Source organism: Dasypus novemcinctus, chromosome 11 (genome assembly GCF_030445035.2).
Source record: "Dasypus novemcinctus isolate mDasNov1 chromosome 11, mDasNov1.1.hap2, whole genome shotgun sequence".
In the NCBI taxonomy this organism is placed as follows: domain Eukaryota; kingdom Metazoa; phylum Chordata; class Mammalia; order Cingulata; family Dasypodidae; genus Dasypus; species Dasypus novemcinctus.
In genome coordinates, this window is record NC_080683.1 from 107,680,854 (window position 1) to 107,702,832 (window position 21,979).

At 36.1% G+C, this 21,979-nt stretch overlaps 1 protein-coding gene across 1 annotated transcript in view; it reads left to right on the forward strand.

Moving 5' to 3' along the window:
• LAMA2 (laminin subunit alpha 2) overlaps positions 1-21,979 on the forward strand; it is a 588,895-nt gene that overhangs the window by 145,111 nt on the left and 421,805 nt on the right. The window contains exons 2-3 of the mRNA XM_071218658.1: positions 2,660-2,830; positions 10,717-10,829. Coding sequence (XP_071074759.1) covers positions 2,660-2,830; positions 10,717-10,829 — 284 coding nt within the window. The remainder of the gene's footprint in view (positions 1-2,659; positions 2,831-10,716; positions 10,830-21,979) is intronic.

The window sequence follows — 21,979 nt, forward strand, 5'->3', positions numbered from 1 at the left end:
ACCATTATGTATCCTCCATTTCTAATTTATATCTGTAACTACATTAATGTCTATGTCTGTCTATAGCTGTACGTACATCAATAGCTACATAAGCACAGGACCTTGCAGATTAGAACCTTTACAACTTCATGTCCTCTGTCAGGCACTCAACTTGGTGTAAGCTTTCAGGCTGAGTCCATAACGCAGGCTGTTTCCTCTGCTTTTTCCTTTGCCCTTTTTCTTTACCCAATAAATTTCTATTTATCCTTTAAGATTCAGCTTGATATTACTTCCCACAATAAACCCATCTTAAAAACCTATCATCCTTACTCCTTTTACTGTATCTAGTACATTGAACATGTTGAAAACATATTTGATGATATGATAATTGTATAGTTGAATGCACAAGTGATGAACAGCAGGAAGAGACAGATATACAGACGGACTCTGTTAATTTAATCATGTATTATATAGCAATTTAGAGAGTACAGGGTCTAAGTTGGAGAGATAATGCCCTGGAAATGATCAAATTATTTAAAAATTTGTAACCTGACAAACTTCACAAATTGCTTTTGGTAGTTTCAAATAAGGCCTGTCTATCCAGAAAAGGTAAAAATATAAAGGTGATAACCCCAAGCATTGAGACAAGGGGTGACTTGCTTTTTATGAAGTTACCTACCTCTTTGGTATTTTTGCCTACCTGTACCCTGCATGTGCTACATTCTGAGGATAAGGCAGAATACCCTTATGAACTCAAAATTCCCGGGACCTCAGTAATAGATGAGGACATCAAACTTGTCAATGAAAGCCTTCTGTCAGAAGTTGAACTGATGTACAATTACTTGGCCCTTTTTTTTTTTTAAACTGGGACAACCTAGATCGTTAGCATGTTCCTTACATAAATTCAGTCAAATTATCTATAATCTCAAATTCACTTTCTCAAGAGGAGCTTTTCAGTTAAACAGTGAGCTCTAATGAATGACTTTACTGACGTTGAAAAGAGATCTATGAAATGCAAATACTAGTTGTGCATGAAACAGAATTGATATTAAGTTGCAGAAAGTAAAAGAGCCTGAGCTGCCTTCTCATAATGGAATGAAAGTCCTCTCCAGTCCTGTGCTGAGATGGTACGTGGCAAGCCAAACTCTTGGGCCTTAAGAAGTCATTTCTGTTATATGATCAAGAACTGCGGTGATGACTCGTTCCCTGTAAAATGTTGCTGTATAATATGGCTTTGTAGCACAGAGGCAGTAAGGAATGGCTTTCAAAATCATTCATCATTCTTTCTTTTTTCCGGTTTGGATATAAAGGAGTTATAACAACAATTTATGCCAAATGATAAATGAAGCATAAAATGACTACGAAAAACAAGAATGCATAGTTGTGCAAAAACTTCACATGTGATTGTAGTTTATTGCTAGCTATAGAAGAACTGAAATGGAAGCTGGAAATTGGAAATAGTTCTTTGGAAGATACAATAAGATCTTTTATCAATACCATGAACAAAATATTTTTTAGTATTAGATTAATGTTAGAGATGGGAAATTCTTTCTAATTAAATATTGGAGGTTAAAAGTTATGAATATTGCCTTAGATTCCAGATTTAAGAGCCAGAAAGAAAAAAGAAACAGGTTCTTTTGCTAACACATGCTATTTATGCCATGTACTATATTAAGTCAGTCAGTTAGTTATCACTACTTATTACATTTTTCTTTTTTTTTTTTAAAGATTTATTTTTATTTATTTAATTCCCCTCCCCTCCCCCGGTTGTCTGTTTTCTGTGTCTTTTTGTTGCATCTTGTTTCTTTGTCCGCTTCTGTTGTCGTCAGTGGCACAGGAAGTGTGGGCGGCGCCATTCCTGGGCAGGCTGCACTTTCTTTCACGCTGGGCGGCTCTCCTTACGGGTGCACTCCTTGCGCGTGGGGCTCCCCTATGCTGGGGACACCCCTGTGTGGCACGGCACTCCTTTGCGCATCAGCACAGCGCATGGGCCAGCTCTACATGAGTCAAGGAGGCCCGGGGTTTGAACCGCGGACCTCCCATGTGGTAGACGGACGCCCTAACCACTGGGCCAAAGTCCGTTTCCCTCATTTTTCATTTAATTTAATGTTCTGAAAATATCATACCATAATTGCCTTGTTAATTTTTATTTATTTTTAATAGAAGGTACTGGAGATTGAACCCAGGACCTGGTACATGCAAAGCAGGAGCTCAGCCACTAGTTTCACTTGTGCCACCATAATTGCCTTTTTTTTTAAGATTTATTTAATATTCTCCTCTGCCTCATTGTTTGTGTTCACTGTGTCTGTTTGTTGTGTGCTGTCTATATCTGTTTGTCTTCTTTTTGAAAGCACTGGGAACCCAACTTGGGATCTTCCATGTGGGGGGGAGGTATTCAGTCACTTGAGCCACATCTGCTCCCTGCTTGTTGTGTTTCCTTGTTGTGTCTCTTTGTTGCATCATCTCATTGTGTCAGCCTGCCATGCCAGCCCATTGTGTCAGCTTGCTGTTTTGCTCATCTTCTTTAGGACACTCTGAGAACTGAACCCAGGATCTACTGTGTGGGAGGTGGGTTCCCAACTGCTTGAACCACATCTGCTCCCATAATTGCCTTTTAAAATATACAACCATGACACATTGTTTCTGGACCAAACATCTTCATTTCCTTATCTTTTTTCAGGTTTATTCCCTGCTGTGCTGAATCTTGCTTCTAGTGCTCTCATCACAACCAATGCAACATGTGGAGAAAGAGGGCCAGAAATGTACTGCAAATTGGTAGAGCATGTCCCTGGGCAGCCGGTGAGGAACCCCCAGTGTCGAATCTGCAATCAAAACAGCAGTATTCCATACCGTATGTATCTTAGCACGTATTTGTATGACATTGGGTGGGATGTATAACTGAGCGATTTTGAGGCCAAGCTATATTAAAAACCAAAGGGCTTGGGATCCCAAGAATTTCTGGAACTTTTCTTCCACTTTGCCCTTTTTATGGCCCCTCACAGTTGTTCAAGGCTGGAAGAGAAGAAGGAATGCCAGGATCGAATAAGACAGAAAAACTTGTTCAGGAAACAACATGTAGTTAGGAATGGCTGGAGCTGATAGCATCAAAGGGCAGGATGCAGAGATGAGTCTGGTGCAGAAGGCTCGAACCAGGCTATGAAGGTTCTAAATAACCATAGGAGGAATGATTTAAATAGAGGCACCACATAAGGCCCACTTACAGGTATCCATAAGTCATGCTGATATCCATGTATTTATTTAACACATATATGGACACCTACTACTAGTAGGGCATTACACAAGAATAAAATGTGAAATTCTATATAGTGCATGACTTAAGAAACTTAGAGGGGAGGTAAATGCTAAGGAAACATATAGAGAGGTCATCTAAAGATTCCTTGGAGAAAGTGGTTCATGTACAGATTTGAATCTAGCTTAGAAAGTATGAGTTAATAAGATGAGGAGGAAAAGTATTATAAAAGGAAAAGCACATGTAAATCTTGAAGGTATGAAATGGACAACTATAAGTTACTGATTTAATGGATAAAGAATCTGTGGAATAGGGGAGAATGATAGGGCTTACTTCTAGATATGGAGGTTGATATAGAAATAGATGTTGACAAATCATCAAATATATTTATGTATAGGGGAGGTTAATAAAGTGAATATTGAATGCCAGTTGAGGTGTTATATTGGGGAAAAACATTCACAAATAAATGATTTTTAAATTTTTTCAGTTTTCCTTCTCTTTTTTTGTAGTTATGAAACTTTAAAAATGGAAAGAGCTTTCTCCTACAATTTGCTTTTTTTTATTTCAAAAGGAAAGTTGAGATGCATTTTGCCATTCTTCCTTTTAGCCAGTTAAAGGAAAAGCAAGTTCCCTTCTCTATTATATAATTTAGAGATGCTGAATGTGATACCAGATTTTGTTTAGGTTCTTGACTTATGCTGCAGAAATGAATTTCAAGAGCACATTGGGTGAGTTAGGCCAGTAATTTATTCAGGTCGGGAAGGAAGAAAAATGGGAGATCAGGGATCCCAGGTAGAGAGGAAGGGGTTGAGAAGTGATAAAGCAGGCTGATTTACAGGCTACAATTTCCCATTATAGGTTATAAATCCCCAGGTTTACTTGCATGGCCACATGGCAGACGAAAAACAATGAGAGTGGTGCTCTGAGGGCAGGACGGTCCACAGGCAAGAGAGCGCATGAGTGAGAGCATTCAGGCCTCGAGGTCTGCTTTATAAATTATTAATTATTCCACCCCTTTGCTAATGGCAGGGAGGGGTTCCAGCTGTTTGCTGTTTTGATTGATTGCTCCACCTATCAATCCCCCAATGAAGGCCTAATGATAAAGCCCCTGGGGAATATCCAGGGTTTTTCCTGGCTTCCAGGAAGAAGTCTTTGTTCAGGATAGCAGAATCTTGGGGGTGGGGTTTTCCAGCAGCCATCTTGGGGGTTACTGGTGTCCACGTGGACTCTGCCAGGTTCATCTTTCTATTAATTCCCTATCTTACCAGCCTGCTTCAAAAGTATTAATAAGTTTGGAGAATTGGGGCATTTGTGATCTACCATACCATAGAATCTTAAAAAAAGAAAAAAGCAAAAAACATTTAAGACATCAAAGGAGGCAACCCTGGGAAATGGTTCTAGCCTTTTTTGTTAATGAATCTGACTAATTTCTAGTGTGCAGGTTGTTATAGTATAGGCATGGGAGTGGAAGTGATGGATTCATCACATGTGTTTGCTATTTCTTGTATGGAATGATAATGAAACCAAAAACTGAGAATTAACAAATAGCGGTACTCACTGATTTTTTTATATAGATGTTTTCTTTTAGTATAAAACACATTGAAACACTTATTGAAATATAGTAATAGTCTTAATATTCATTAAACTTTTAAAGTAACTAAAGACAAATATCTGTAACTGTTAGATTATAACTCACTGAAACTTGTTCCTTTGATGCAAATACTGTTTTATAACTGCCTGATTTTTCCCTTGTAACTGGACAGTCAGGAGTTAATTTTTGAGTGGCCTCACTTGTATTTTTTTATCTTATTCCACATACCCCAGCTGGGTTTTGTCAATCCTTAACACTTAATGGCCCCCTTTATTCAGCTTAGTCTTTCTACTTGTTATTTCATATTAACTAAGCAATTTACAACTGTTTAGCTTAGCTTTCTCCTTCTTATCTTATATGCATCTGAACTATTTACAACTTTATGTATAACCTAGCTGGACTTTGTCAGTTCCTAATGGATGTTAATTAAGGAATTTATGACCCAGTTTGTAACCTGTAACCTGTGCTTACACACTTCCAATTGAACAAATCAATCAATAGCCCAATGTCACTACCTCCCTTTGTTTGAATTTCATAAAATTCCAGTTTCTCCAATTCAGGGAGAACAGATTTGAGAATTATTTTATTTATCTGCTGTTCTCCTACTTTGCACAAACTGCGATAAAGACTTGCTCACTTTGAAATCCTGGTTTTTGAACACATCAGGCTGATTACCCACATATTTGTTCTGGCAACAATAACAGCAAAGGACCTACGTCAGGGCCCTGTGGGAACATCAGAAGCCAAGGGAGGTAGGGGAATAGAATCCAGGAAGACCGTAAAGGAAAAGAGTGTTCAAGGGAGGAAATCAGGAGAATGAAGCATCATGTACCTGAGGAAGAAACGGATTTTTAGGAAGAGAGAACAACCAACAGCGTTAAATGCTTCCAAGATACCAAGTAATGAACGTTTAGAAAAGGTTTCCCTTGGTTTTGACAGTACGAGCAGCCATTACTGGCTTTGTTAATGCAATCAGTGATTGAGGACGGCAAAGTCACACTGCAGTGAGGTGATAAATAAATGGTATAGAAGGAGAAGAGAGGAGTGGAGGGATAGTCTCTCGAGTGTCTTTCCTGTGAAAAAGAAGGAACCTTGCAGAGGAGGATGTGGTATTGAGAAAGTTTTCAAGGCCGGAGATAAATGAGTCAGTTTCAATGCTCAGGGGAAAGGCCAGGAAACAACGTGAAGACAAAGAAATAGTGGTGGTGATCTCTCTGGAGATTAAAAAAAAAAGCTGATAAGGCATTAAGAACAGGTGAAAAGCCTTAAATTAAGAAATAGTCCCTCTTAATTTATTGAATCAGAAAGGAAGGATGATTAGAGGCAGATAGAAGAAAGGATTATGGAAGAAATTCTTATGTGGGGGCCTTAATTTGCTCATTAAGATGTAAGTCTAGGTCATCTGTTGAGGAAAGAAGTAAAAATTTACATTAGACTCTTTTGGGGAATAGGAAAAATATCACTGGGCCACACTGAGAACCAGGTGAGAAGTCCTTATGGGTTAAAGTTAAGGAATCAAATGTTTGGAGTGATGGTCATGGAATTTTACTGAGTAAATGAAATGCAAGTCAAGGCCAGAGGCTGGAGAATAAATGGATGTATGGAATATGAGTTTTTTGGTTCATTAGGGATAAAGATGAAGTCTGATGGGGAGAAAAACCCATTGGTTCGAGGACTGGTGGCCTGATGATTTCCTAGTGTGTAAGAAAGCCTGAAGACATGTGAATGGTAGTTGGGAGTGTGTGGCTTTATCTTTAGGATGGGCTGGACAAAAAGGGAGAGTTAGAGAAATAATGTAAAAACATAGATTAGATAGCTAGATAACACATTGTAGATGGATAGATAGGTGACAGCTTTTTCTTCAGAACCAATGCCAGCAGCCTATACATAGACTATTAGAGAAAGAAATGCTTCAGTACAGTAACTTCAAGGGCTAAACTTTGGAGCACGTATTTTAAATGATGTATAATTTCCAAGAAGGGAAAATCAGTGGGAACCCAATTAGCAAGGGAAAACTTGAAGTGCAAGGGGAAACCCAGACTTAGCTGGGCGTTAAAAAAAGATGAAGCAGGGAGTGGACGCAGCTCAAGTGTTTGAATGCCTGCTTCCCATGTACAAGGTCCCAGGTTCCATCCTTGGTACTTCCTAAAAACAAAAACAAACAGACAAATGAAGAAAACAATTGGGAAGTGACGGTAGCTCAGTAGTTGAGTGCCTGCTTCCCATGTACGAGGTCCTGGGCAGCTGAGATAAGAGGGTAAGGCATTTTAGGAAAGTAGAGGATGAAAGGAAAAGTATATAAAGCCATAGAGACTGGATAAAAGAAAGATGCAAAATTGGAGTGGAATATAATTGAGGGGAGATGCTTGGTTGGAAAAATAGATGAGATGAAATTGCCAGATTGAGTCCAAAATCTATACTGTTACTTCCGTCCTCAAAGTTCCATATTCAGGATCTCTTGTGTCTCAGAAAAAGAGACTCACATTTAGACAATTCTATCCCATGTTTTAGTAAAGCATTATGCATGTGAAGTATACATTGTAGTTTTCCATTTTTACTTGCATTCTTTTAAAATTTATCACAACCTGAATTTATTATAAGTGATTAAAAAAAAAAATACCAGCTCCATACATTTCAAAACTCTGTTTTGGCCCTAGAAATTTAGAAAGACTAATAGTCCACAAGAATAAATACCTAGCAAAAAACTACATAGAATAATAAATAAATCTGTGAAGTCTGTACTTAATTACCCCACAAAGAAAATTAAACTTGAACTTCCTGTTAATAGATTGTGCATCTCAATTAAAAACTAGCAGTTTGAAAGGCTTACTTCAATAATTCCCTTGTCAATCTTCAGATGCACTTAGCCCGTGGGTTGACTTGCACACTATCCCTGTTGAAGATGTTACAAGCTTCTGTCTCTTTTTAAATAAGGGAACTATGCCAACAATTAACCAGTATTTGCAAATTAATTATGATTAAACTTTCATAATGGGGATTATGGTTAATTGTTGTTTCATCTCCCAATCCTCCTTTTCGTGTCTAATTCTCATATCAGTTTGACCTGATGTGGCAGATATCAAAATTTCCAATTAGACAGCTTCCCTCACAGTTATCTAGGAGCCACAAATTTGATTTGGAAATATGGCTGTTTCTGTGTTTTTCTATCACTTAAACCACAGTCTATAAAGAATATTTGGGCAGATGTTTGGGGAGGGTTGGCTGTGATATTTATTTTTCTTCAGTAACAATGCCAGTAATATTTCATTTATGGCAATGATTGCTCATGTGCTAATTTCAGTAGCATCCACTCATGCCACCAGGGGCATCTGTTTGATATTTAGTTATGCTTCTGGTATTTTCTGTCATTATAAAGTCCTAACACTTTTCTTAGCTTCAACAGAACAATTTAACTAGTGATAATTATTAAATATATTCAGCCATTTTACTTTCCGTTAATGAGACAGGATGCTGCACTTCAGTGGACAGCTAATGTGATAAGACTTGGTACGAAACAAAGTCCATCCTGCTGCTTAGTTGAATTAAACAACATGCCAATAAAAATGGAATATTTTTGTCCTGCCCTATATACTTTTATCATGAGTAGGTCAAAGAAAAAAGCCTTTGTGATTTCAGTTAAATAGGAGACTCTACTTATAATAACATTAATATGTAATTAAAATAAATGTTCACAATCTGAAAAGTGGCAAATTTAATCACTATTCACTCTACTAATTTTTCTTCTGAAGGTGATTGAACTTTACTGTCAGACTACACTGTATTAAGGACATATTTTGCTTGATTTTAATTTAAAAAGCTTTTTTTAATTCAATGCAATTTTGTCTTTGAATTTCAGAATAGTGTGCATTTTGGACAGATGTATCTTTTTGTTTATGTATTTGCATTATAATTAAACTATTAATAGTTGCAATGTTCTTCTTCCTAGTAAACCTGTGTTCAAGAGTTCTCATTCATTTTCACTGGTCCCTGGCAAAATGAGAAAATCAGAACAACATTCCAGTTTTGTGAAAATAAAATTTATGTATTTAAAAAGATTGTCCTTTATTTTGATATTTCTTTTGAACTTTTGTTGGTTTTTGAATGTTTTTTATGCTATAAAATAATGGAGATATTATATTAAATGACAGTAAAATGGATGGGAGGCTATTATTATTTATAATTTGAGTATTTTCACTTGGAAAAATAAAAAGCTAGAATGTCTTTGTCATTTTCCAAAATCTCTCTCTCTCATTTAAAAAAAAAATTTACTTTCCCTGAAATTCAAGATTAGGGAAACTACTGCCCTAAGTGGAGTTTTGCTATCTCTATTTCAAAGGCAACACAAAGAGTTTAAGTGGCTTGCCTGTGGTCAGTCAGGACTAAATGGTGGAAGAGGGACACAAATATCTAGCTTTTCATATTCTAGACCTTTACATTCCAAATCTCCTGCTGTCTCATCACCATTATTATTAATAGAATAAATGTTTAGATTGCTAACATCAGGTAAGCAATTGAGTGTCCACCGTGGTTCCTCAGAATGAGTGATTTGTTCACTATTTGAGGTATTTTGTAAGTTCCTATTTACAAAAGAGCTGTGTTCTAATTTAAAAGGCTCCTATAACCCATTCATTTGAAACATCTTCCCAGAGAATGAGTGCTATAAATGTCCACAAGACTGACACCCCAAAACAGACTTAATCCTTAATGAACAGGTAAGTACCAGGGAAGTCAAACAATCCACTTGGTTTATGTCTACAGGCAAATATACTCACTTCCAAATGGGATGTTAGGGGCGTTAACCCTTACTGCAGCTCTGGGCATAGATTTAGGGTCGTCTCCAACAACCTTCCCACCCCTGCCAACCTCAGGGCTGGCTGAGCTGGGCCTGTGTAGAGGAGGAAGAAAGAGACAGAGCAAACCAATGACTTGGAACTAGAAGGAAGCAAGGACTTTGCCCACACATGGGTATTGGTTAGCGTTTTGAGACGTGGAGCTAAACTGAAGAAGATGAGAAATCTGGGAGGTTTGAGGATTGTAAGAATTAGGGGGCCAGAGGAAGGGAATGTGGGGTGGCAATGATTGGCCACATCTCCACTTCCTGGTTCCAATCCCTCTTTCAATTCTCACAACAGCTTCTGTTGTCCTCTCTCTGGAATAAAGGAGAAGGGAGATCAGCATTTGGTTGGCAGGGTAGTTTAATGTGCCATCCTCTCCTGACTTGTCACTATTATCCAGACTCCTCTGAGACAGAGTTACTGATTATGGGGGCAGGTAAATGCTGGGTGGGAGATTTTGAGTTTTTTACTGTTTTTAAAAAGTGGTAGGAAGTTGGCAAATTAAAGGCTTACTGCAAGAGGCCTCATTGGATGGATTTGACAGCACTTTATATTAAAACCAGTTATGTATTAGATTGCTCAAGCCTTTGGTAATAATGAATATGTCATAAGGACACATCTTGAAGTACCTTTCAACCACCTTTAAGGATTTTGTTTCCCTTAAAGTTGATGGCACACGAGAACTGCCTCAAACAGTAGACTTTTTGCTTCTTTGAATGATTGACACATCAATTAGATTTCAGTATTATTTTTTCACACTGAATTTCTGTAGTTATCTTTAAAATTGCCCATTTTAGTTGATGGTCAGCGTGCTAAGCAGCTTCTTCTCTGGGAGTCCTAGCATTTAACCATTTCCCACTACCTTGCATAGTGCAATGAACAATTGATATCCAATAAATTCTGTTGAAGATATGAATTGCTTCTTTTTTATATTATTTAATGCTTTAAGCCAGGTGATGCTAGTTTTAACCTATTTTGACTTTTTTTTTTTAAGAAACAACTGTAAATTTTAGTTATATGATCTTTTCTCTTCCTTTCACATGCTGCTGTTGATTCAATAGAGAGACACCCGATTACAAATGCTATTGATGGAAAGAACACTTGGTGGCAGAGTCCCAGTATTAAGAATGGAATCAAATACCATTATGTGACAATCACTATAGATTTGCAGCAGGTATAGTGCCTCTTTCTTATCATTTCCTACTTATGAAATTGTATGTTGGATTTGCTATTGTTTGGTTAGTAGTTCTTGGATAACTCTTTTTTAATTAGTAGAAAGAACACTGTATCTCATCACCCTCCATTATTTGCCTGTGACAATGAAAAGGGGGCCTACTTTTTGGTATATTGTCATTTAAAAATACTTGGCATTTATTTCTAATGCATAACTAAAACCCACATGAAGGGTTTAAGTACTGAATTAGGAACTGACTCGGCCTTTATTCATTGGAGTCAATGATGAAAATACGGATCAACAAAATTTCACATAAAGGAAATATAAGGCCATTAAAAATCTTTGAAAAGAATACAATGCTCCCAATCTGCTGATGGTGTGAGTACTTAACGGTTTTGGAATAACAAGGTCCTTGAGTAATTGCCTCTCATTATTGAGAGTTGAGCAAGCTGTGACACTTGAATCTTAAATTAAACTAGGGTACTAAATGAGTTAACAAACCTTGTAGTTGTACAAAATTAACATTGGAAGTGAGAGTTTGTGTTGCATAGTCCTGGTTGCCTTCTGAGACTTAAGTTCTTTTTCCTGCTCACAATATTTAGGTCAGGCTGAAGTTATTAATCAAGAATCACCACCACCTCCAAATTATTTTGGCTTGCAAATAGGAAGGAATTGGGAAAATGTTCCCTTGTTTTGCTCTTATTACAAAAACAAAGGCTTATTTAATTGAGTGACGCCTGAAACTAGAGGTTTCACTTTCTGGAATCAGCATAGGAAAGACCCCAGCCACTCCTCTGTGGCCCTTGTGGACACAGGGCAGCAAGGGAGTTTGGAGTTAAGCAGGGTAGATGGTAAAGATAGTTAACACTGTCTGTACCTATTGAGGTCCTGGTTGCCACAGATGGCCAAAGTGTGGGGAAGAACCAGGAGTGGAAGGTAGTCCCATTCTTTGGGGGTCAGGTAGGCACCAAACATTTCCTTAATGGATTCCATTCCCATCTCCTTCCTAAGAGTACCACCACTGTCCTCCGGGGTTGGGGCCCATGTTGGCAAGGGATGCACTCATTCAGGACCTGCAAAGGACAGGCAGCCTCTCCTCAGAACTTTGTGACAGCAGGAGCTTACTACTCCATCTGAAAATACCATCAACTGGCATGGGTCCATTCTGCCCTCCAGGTGTATAGCAGCTGAATGTGAGCCCTGAGTTAATGATCCTTTCCAGCTAGTCTCAGAACACTGTGTGGGACTGGCAGGGCATGCTGCTGTGGTGATAAATCATGCTGTAGGTCAATTATGTCCTGTGCATGGACTCCCCAGCCATCCCAGCCGTGAATGGGGCTCATCCTCTCCTAATGAAGATGACACAGTCCTTTATCACTTGCAGCTATTCTCCCCATTCCAGGTGATCACTGAAAGTCTGCCTTCCCAATCCGGAGTGAATCTGCTGTCAAACCAGAGGGAATCAGTAAACAAGAATGATTGATTGCTCTGGATTACTCACCACTTATTCTTTTAGACCACTCAGGGGCAAAAGGTGTCAGTTACTACTACAACTTGCACAAATCACTTGTACTACTCTTTGGTCCTAACCACTATCTTATTTTACTTATTATCAAGCATAGCAGCTTGTCCCCCTTCTAACATACATTTGGCTGGTGCAATCACAAGTTTTTTACTACATCATTCCTATGAGCCCACCTATCATCATTAATTCAGCAGGTCTAAGAGTTTGCTGAGAGGCTCATACATAAATGAAGCCATTTGTATTCTCCTAAGTTTACTTTGAACCCCGACTCATCCATTCCTACACAGTCTGTTAAGAGTCATATGAATTCATTTCTCCAGTTCTCACAGCACGCATTTAGTTTAATAGCTTAAGAAGAGTGACTGCTTTTAAGACAACTGTTACAGTTTCATCTTTATAACGAGTGGTAGTACTCTGTTTATAACCCAGGCTTACCCGACTCCAAAGTCTGGAATGTACCATGTGAACATGGCCCAGAGGAGACATCCTCAAACTGCCCCACCTTCTAGAGTGGTTCCCCCCTCTATCCTTATCTGCCCTCAGGCCTGTCCTACTTCCTGCAAATAAACTTACTTTGTTCAAGGGAAGGTGGTAAAGGTAATCTATAAAATGGAAGAAATCCTTATTTCTATTTGACTTAAGATTTTAATTCAGCCAGTGATGTTAGTGATATAAAAAGTGAAAATGGCTTTGTAATCAGGTTTTATGATATAATTCTTCAGCCCACTCAGTCTTTGTAGTAACTGTGGAACATCTACATAGCACATACTCATTTTCAGCTAAGGAGCAAAGCTGCAGGAAGGCATATTTCAAAGCATTGTCAACAGAGAGAGAGCACACCCTTATTTCATTTACTTCCCATCATAATCCTGTAAGGCAGTGAGTATTATTGTCCCTAATTAACAGTTGAGGAACACTGAGACTTAGAAAAGTAAAATGCCTCAGCCCACTTTACACAGCTTTTTGTACAGGTAGGATTTCAACCAGAATAGTCTGAATCCAGACTCCAAAATCCAGACTCCAAAGTCTTAACCACTACACCAGTATTTCTTAAACTGGGATCTGAGGACTTAGTTAGGGAGCTCATGAGAATTTTTTGTATATATTTTCAAGGGGGGCCATACGTTGTTCAGGTTCAAGAAACATCACACTGTCTTCTACTGGCTTTTGTGGGAGAATATAGCCAACATCTGTTCTGTCATAAAATAAAGGACTAGATCTTCCCCTAGTACATTCTAGTTTGCTTCTCAAATGGCATAACTTTTGGATAAAGGATTAATAGGTTTTCAACACAATATGACACATTATCCTAATGGCAGTCAAAGGCAGTAGTTATAATGAATAGGTGACCTCCACTAAATGTTTGCCATTGATTTGGCAAGAGGTTTGACCATTTATTATTTCTCTTCTTTTACTGTGAGATGTATGAATTTCAACAAGTACCATCATTTTTGTTGATATATACTTGACTTCTCTGTGAAACACTTTTAATAAATTACAATTTTATGTGTAAATAGCAACTATTGGTTTCCTTTATTAAATCATTACAGACTGCACTGGGAAATTTCTTCTACATTTTAACATTAAAGATAAGTACTAGAAAAATGTAACAATTTATTTAGAAGAAAACAGCTACTTATTTTATAAGTATATTATTTTTAGAGTTTATTACTAAGGGATTATTAACTTTTCCCAATTCTGCTATTTACTCATAGCATATCTTGAGTAAATGACTTAATCGTGCTGTGCCCCAACTTCTAGATTAGCAAAATAAATATTATAATATCATGACAAGAAATGTGAAATAATGATAATAGCATTATAACAACTAAACTCCATCTGGTAATTATGGCTATTATAAGAACCTAGTATCAGAATAGACTTTGAAAGAAGCTTAACTATGTGCAGTAAAAAGTATGTAAAAAACCCAGTATGACAGCAAATGAAAATATATAGTAATTCTTAAAAAAAAAAAAATAGGAATCTGAAGGTTAATGGGGTGTACAAAATACTCCATTTTAGACCCTTTCCAACCAGAGTTTCACCAAAGCATGATGCCTGACCTTATTTTATGGTTTTTAAAATTCTGGCCACTTTCTTAGGACTCCCTTTGATTGGAGAAAGGTGATTGGAAGAGGGGCAGCTTTTATTTAATTAAAGAAGTTGAAGGTTTACAGAAAAATCATGCAGAAAACAGAGTTCCCATGTCCCACAGTTTTTCCTAATATTAACAAACAGCATTAGTATGGTAGCTTTTTTATAATTGATGAAAGAATATTATTATAACTGCACTATTAACTATAGTCAATAGTGTTCACCGTGCTATTTAGTCCTATGTTGTTGGTTGTTTTTTCTTTTTTAGTTTTTATTCCAGTAACATATATACAACCTAAAATTGAGAGGGGCATCTTTAATAGACTTTGTCAATATATATTGAGGTCATAGTCCTTCCTGGATAATCTCGGTAGGCTATTGTCTTAGTTTGCCTGAGTTGAGATCACAAATATTACAAAGTGGAATTGATTGCATCACCATTTTTTGAAGCTAAAAGGCATGCTTCCTCTGGGCCTGGTGGTATTCTGGCTGGCTGGCAATCCTTGGGTTCCTTGGCTCTCCCATCACATGGCGAGGTCAGTTTTCTCTCCTATCTTCCCATTTACCTCCTGCTTCTGGCTCCTTCCTGTGGCTTTCTCTTAAGACTTCCAGAAATAGTTTTAAGGCCTACTGTCATTCAGTTGGTCACATCTTAACTAAAAATAGCATCTTCAAAGGGGCCTCTTTTCAATGGCTTCACACCCACAGGAATACAGATTGAGATTAAGAACATGTCTTAAAAGGGGTCCATTATTCAGTCTACCACAGCCATGGAATTAGTTATGATCACACGTCTCCTTCAACTCAAGAAACAATTCACATTTCCTTTTCTTGGTCTATCCCACAAAACTAAAAATGAATTTATCAAGAAAGATTGTCTTAAAGCTACAGGATCTCATCCCACAGGTTCTTGCCCTAAATATTTTATTCACTGACCATATGGGGACATTTTTAGTGAGACAGGTTAACAATTTTACACACGAGTTATATTTTGAAAGGAGGCAGAGTTGGCATTTGTGTAAATGTTACTATACTTTTAAAATCTATGGGGATAGCATAGAAAAAACTTTTCCTGAAGGACTGAACTCTTAATATAATGATTTAACCTTATGTAATAATAGAAGAACTTCTTGTATTCATTTTTTCATTCAAATATAAAAACGGTGATCAAATTTCAGTATTGAAGTAAGATTTTTATTCTTTCATATCAACCCTTATACTGTCTTCTTACTTATTCTTATTAAAAAGTTTTGTTGTTCTATAGATCTGAGAGCATTATTAATTCCACCTATTAAAGATTGGGAAAAAATGAGATAGGTGCAATCCATAATTAATTATTCCACCAGTAAAAAGGATATAAACACTATCCCTACCTCGAATGTTACACAAGAAAAGAAGACATATACAGGTAAAGTATTAAAAAGCCATATAAAATTTAAACAGCTTTTGTTGAATATGCTTCAGTTCAACACAGTCTCTTTTATGTGATTTTCTTCCTGGAGACAGAGCTGTATGAAGGCACTAGTCTGTGCATGGCGATGAGATACTTGTTTCTCAGTATTCCCATTGGATTGTGAGTTCTCGAAGGCAGAGAGAGGTCCCTGACCATTTTTATGCTCAGCAGTCAGCAGGGGAACTCAGCAGGCTTAGTGAAGGAATGATCCGTGGCTACTCTTCAAAATCCAGAGTCCACAATGATCTCTGAGATTTGTTCATAGCATTTTTTGGGTCACTGCTAAATCGATAGATACAAAACTAACCACAGAGATTATAATCTATGCTTTCAAAATGGCCTGCACCATTACACCTTGCTTATTATAGCATAATATAAATAGAATCATAACTCTTTAGCAGCTTTAATGTTTTTTTTAAGATCACTGATTCAAGTAGGTTCTGTGGTTAATTAGTAAATGTATATTCCCTCTAAATGAATTTGTGCTGACCTCTTAATCATTAATAAAGGTGACAACTAATTTCAGTGTCTATATCTTTGCAGAACATTAGTTCTTACTAGTTCCACTTGTCTTGTTAGAACCTAGGTCTGATCATGTGACTCCTCCACTAAAACTCTCCCACGTCTGCCTCCTATATTCAGCAGGCAAAGCAGAGCCTAATGACCCAGCGGCTTTCTCTTCAGCAGTCTTCTCTTCAGATCCTTTCTTCTCTGGCCTCATCTCATCTCCTACTGCTTTACCCTTCTCAGTTGTCCTACTGGCTGGCTTGCTGAGTCTCAAACACATGCCGGCCAGTCTCCTTCAGGGCCTTTGCATTTGCTATTCCTTCTGTATGAAATTTATTTCCCCCATTTTCCAAATAGCCTGCTTTCCCCTCTCCTCTGGGTTTTTATTTTACTTACCACCACCTTATTTGAAATTGCATCCCCTTCCCCACTTCCTAATTTACTTCCCTCCTTTTTTTTCCTCCCTAGAATATATCACCATTTAACTTCTAAACACATTTTACTTATTGATTCCATATATTGTTTGTCTTTCCTTACTATGCAAATTTCATGAAAGTGGAGCTATTGTCCTTTTTTTTTCAAGTGCCACATTCTAAGTACTTAGAACAGTCCTCAGCACATAGGAGACACTCAATAAATATTTATTACATGATTGAATGAATATACAATACAAAACATCAATTAATAATTTAAGATTTTCATTAAAGCTGAGAATTGAACAAAAAAATAATCTCGTTTCTTATATATAAAAGGCTTTCATAAATTTATGGAATTTCCTTTAAGTATCTGGTTGAATAATATTAAGTAAATTTTCTCTCTAATCTTTCTAAACATGTTCTAAACCACTCACATTTGTCACTATTCATGATTACCTCATTTGCAGGTTTATTTGGGGCTAAAAAGAGGTCTTATTCAATTTATCTTTTTTTTTATCAGAGAAGTCTGGGTCCATAGTTTTTTTTTTTACCTGATGTTATAAAATTTTTTCCCTAGTGAGAGGAAATGTAGGTGTAACAAAGGGGAAATAAATGCCATCATGGTGCTGTTTAAACGATAGTGTAGACATGGAATATCAAGTATTTGAATATACAATGTTGATAAACTAAATTCTAGCAATATCATGAAAATATAAACATTGTGAAGATGCAACTGTTATTTCAAATAGAATAAAGAAATAGAGTAAAGAAAAAGCCAGGGAATAAATTAGAGACTTACCTCTTTGAAAACAGAAACAGTAATACATAAGGAAGAATCTGTGAAAAATCTGTGGTAAGGATCCGTTAAAATTTTAGAAAGTCTGAACAGAACTGCCTAAAATAGGATGAATGTAGACAATTTTTCACAGCTGTCTGATGCTTTCCACACAAACAACTGCATTTCATTTATTTTGGTGGAATATAGTGTATTCCCACATTTTATTCTTGGAGCCTAAGTTATAACTGTGTGTGTGTGTGTATACACATACATTTTTTTCCTAGGAAATTGACTATAAATTTAATTTATGAGATAGTGTGTGTGTTCTAATTCATAAGCAAGATACATTTTCAGTATTCCCCTGAGTGTCTAAAGTACAAACACGGCAAGGAAAATGAGAATGAGGATAAGGAGAAAGGAGGTGATAGGATCATGCCTCCTTCCTTATTTGTCACTGATAGTTCATTTACCTTATGTCACTTGTCCTGCTTTATGATCCTTAATTTGTTCACTCATAAAATGGAGCTAATAGTATAGCAGTTTTTTTTATTAAGAGCATTATTACAAGAAAAAAGCAATGCAGTTAATGCTGAAAATGATAACAGAAGAGAGGAAAAATGGCTCCAGAATAATGTAAAAAGGCAAGCTTAAACTTAGTAGGAGTTTAAAAACTGGGACTACTGGGACATGTAAATGATATCTACAAGTTTCACTTGGTATATAACTTAATAAAATTATTTTATTCAATATAAATTCAGATTCGTATAGAAAAAGCACAAAAAGTGTAAGTGGGCATTGAAAATCTTTTATGACACCTATTGTTCTATTTTGGTGGTGGTGTTATATCCTCCAGATGGGTAGAATTTTTTATTAAGAATTAATTTATTACTAGTATGCTTTCTACTTAAAAGCCTTTTCTGTCTGGCACTATTTTATTTATACCAAAATCCTTTCATCGTCATTTACAAGTATGTTTTCTCCTTTTAATATAACTTTTCTATCTCTTTCTGTTTTAGATATTTCTTTTGTAAACCTATGAACAGCAGTGAAGCCATTTGGCCTAAGAATGTTCTCTGTGAATAGCATTTTTAAGTTTCAATATCTATAATAAATATGTGACTGTTCAGAGTTTTTATTTCTCCTTTTGTTAGTTGAGTGAAATTGGTCTTTTCAAAAGATGCATCTATTATAATTCCCCTACGTTTTAAAATATATTGGCATAAAATTCTTATTGATATAGTTTATTTTTAACTTTTTAATGGAGAAATGATCTATAATAGTGTCCTCATTTTCATTCCAGATATTATTTTTTGGTGTGTTACCTTTTATTGGTAGCCTTGATAAATTTTTATTATTTTATTGGTCTTTTCAAATTGTCAATTTTTGGCTCAGTTGAGATTCTCTACTGTGAGATATATTACATTGAATTCCAATTTTGTCTTCCTTACTTCTAATATTCGATTCTTATTTCCGTTTTTCCCTAGCTTCTTGACAGGGATACTTATGTCCTTGTTATTCTAGTCTTTCTTCTTTCCCGATGTATATATTTAAGGGCTACATATATACCTCTACACATAGGCTTAGCTATATCTTACCAGTTAGATGTCTTGCATTTTTCATTATCATTTATTTAAAAATATTTTAAAATTTCCATTGTAATTCCTTCTTTGATTTGTGGATTAGTTAGAGATGAAGTGCTTAGTTTTTATAATATTGAATATCTCCTTTTCCTCATTTTGTTATTTTTTAAATTAATTTTTAAAAATATATAACCCACACACAGATATACATAAACAATAAGTGTGTAGTAATAGTTGTGAACTTACAAAACAAACATATATAACATCATACAGGACTCATAATTCACCCTTCCACCAAAACCTTACATTGTTGTTAAACCTTTTAAATTAATGATTAAAGAGCTTGTCAAATTATTACTACTAACCAAAGTGTTTCCCTTCTACCCTCCCTATTATTATCTTTATATCATTTATATATAAACATATATAAACAATTAAATGTATAGTACAAGTTGTGAACTTACAAAGCAAACATGCATAACATAATACAAGGGTCCCATACATCAACCCTCCATCAACACCTTGCATTGTCGTGAGATGTTTGTTACAAATTATGAAATAATATTGTCAAAATCTTACTACTAATCATAGTCCTTATCTTACATTTGGTGTGTTTTTTCCCAACCCACACTATTATTATTTTTTAAATATATTTTTTATGACAGATGTTGTAAACTTATAAAACAATCATGCACATGTGCAGAATCCCCAAACAACACCCCTCTATCAACACACCACACTGTGGTGGAATATTTGTTACAGGTAAGATAATATCATCTGATTGTTACCATGTCCATAGTATACATTTGGCTCAAATTTTCCATGGTGCCCTATTATCAATACAGTACATCTTTGGTATACATGCAGGAATATGGTATTATTACTGCTAACCACAGTCCATAGGTTATTCCAGTTTATTTTTCCCATGCATTCCCAATACCCTGCAGTAGTCATAAACATTTGCTCTAGCTCTCAAAGGACACTCTTGCATCTGTACCATCAACCACAATTCTCACCCACCTCTTGGTTTACTGTGCTATTCAGTTCCTATATTATTCTCTAGCATTCTGTCAGTTGGCATTTACATACCTAGTCTATCATTTTCAGTCACATCCCCATTTATAAATTGGATATTACTCCTATTACTCACTATTTGTTACCATCCATTCTATACATTTCCACACTTTTACAGTTAAGCTAATTAAAACTTCTACATACATTAAACATCATTAGTCCATCTCAGTCCTTCTCTTATCTCTGTTAATAATCCAACATCTACCACCAGGTCTTGAAGTTTCTTCTAGAAGTTTTATGGTTCTTCTTTTATTTGTAGGTTTTTGATCCATTTTGAGTAATTTTTAGATAAGATGTGAGATAGATGTCCTCTTTCCTTCTTTCGGCTATGGATATCCTGTTCTTTCAGCACCATTTTGCGGAATGGAATGTTCTGCCCGAGCTATGTGGGTTTGACAGCCTAGTCAAAAATCACTTGACCATACATGTGAGGGTCTGTTTCTGAACCATCAATTTGGTTCCATTGGTCTGTTGTGTCTGTCTTTATGCCAGTACCATGCTGTTTTTACCATTATAGCTTGGTAATATGATGTAAAGTACGGAGATGAGGGTTCAATTTTCCTTTTATGATGTTTCTGGCTATTCAGGACCCCTTACCCTTCCAAATAAATTTGATAATTGTATTTTTAATTTAAAAAAATGCTGGTGGAATTTTTATCAGGGTTGTATTGAATCTGTATATCAATTTGAGTGGAAATGATAACTTTATGATATTTAGTCTTCCAATCCATGAGCATCGAATATTCTTCCAGTTATTTAGGACTTATTAAAATTTCTTTTAACATTGGGTTGCAGTTTTTTTAATACAAGTGCTTTATATCATTGGTTAAATTCATTCCTATTTGAGTTTTGTTTGTCATATTTTATTTTTACCACTCTTTTGACATTTTTAGTTACTTTTGTTGATATAATTTTCATTTCTAGAATCTCTTCCAGACCACTCTCTCCTGTCTTTTCTTGTCAGGTTCTAGTACATCCTTCAGTATTTGCTGAAAATCTGCTCTCTTGCTTAGAAATTCTCTCAGTTTCTGTTTATCTGTAAATATTCTAATCTTGCCCTCATTTTTGAAAGGCAGTATTGTTGCAAATAAAATTTTTGGCTGGAAGTTTTTCTCTTGTAGTATCTTCAATATATCAGACCACTGTCTTCTTGCCTCCATGGTTTCTGGTAAGAAATCAGCACTTAATCTTATTGGGTATTCCTTATATGTTATGCATTGCTTTTCTCTTGCTGTTCTTAGAAGTCTCTCCTTGTCTTTGGCATTTGACATTATGAATAGTATATGTCTCAGAGTTGGTCTATTCAGATTTTTTCAGATAGGAGTACATTGTGCTTCATGGACATAGATATCTACATCCTTCAATTGCGTTGGGACATTTTTTAACATTATTTCTTTAAATATTTCTTCTGCCCCTTTTCCCTTCTCTTATCTATCTGGGACACCCATGACGTGTATGTTTGTACGTCTCTTGCTGTTGTTAATTTCCCTAAGACCTTGCTCAGTTTTTCCATTCTTTTCTTCATCTGTTCTTTTGTATGTTCACTTTCAGAAGCCAGTTCTTCAAACCCACCATCCTTTCTTCTGCCTCCTCAAATCTACTGATATATGATTCCAATTTTTTAAAATTTCATTTACTGCGCCTTTCATTCCCATAAGATCTGCTATTTTTCTATGCATGCTTTCAAATTCTTCTTTGTGCTCAACCAGGGTCTTCTTTTTTT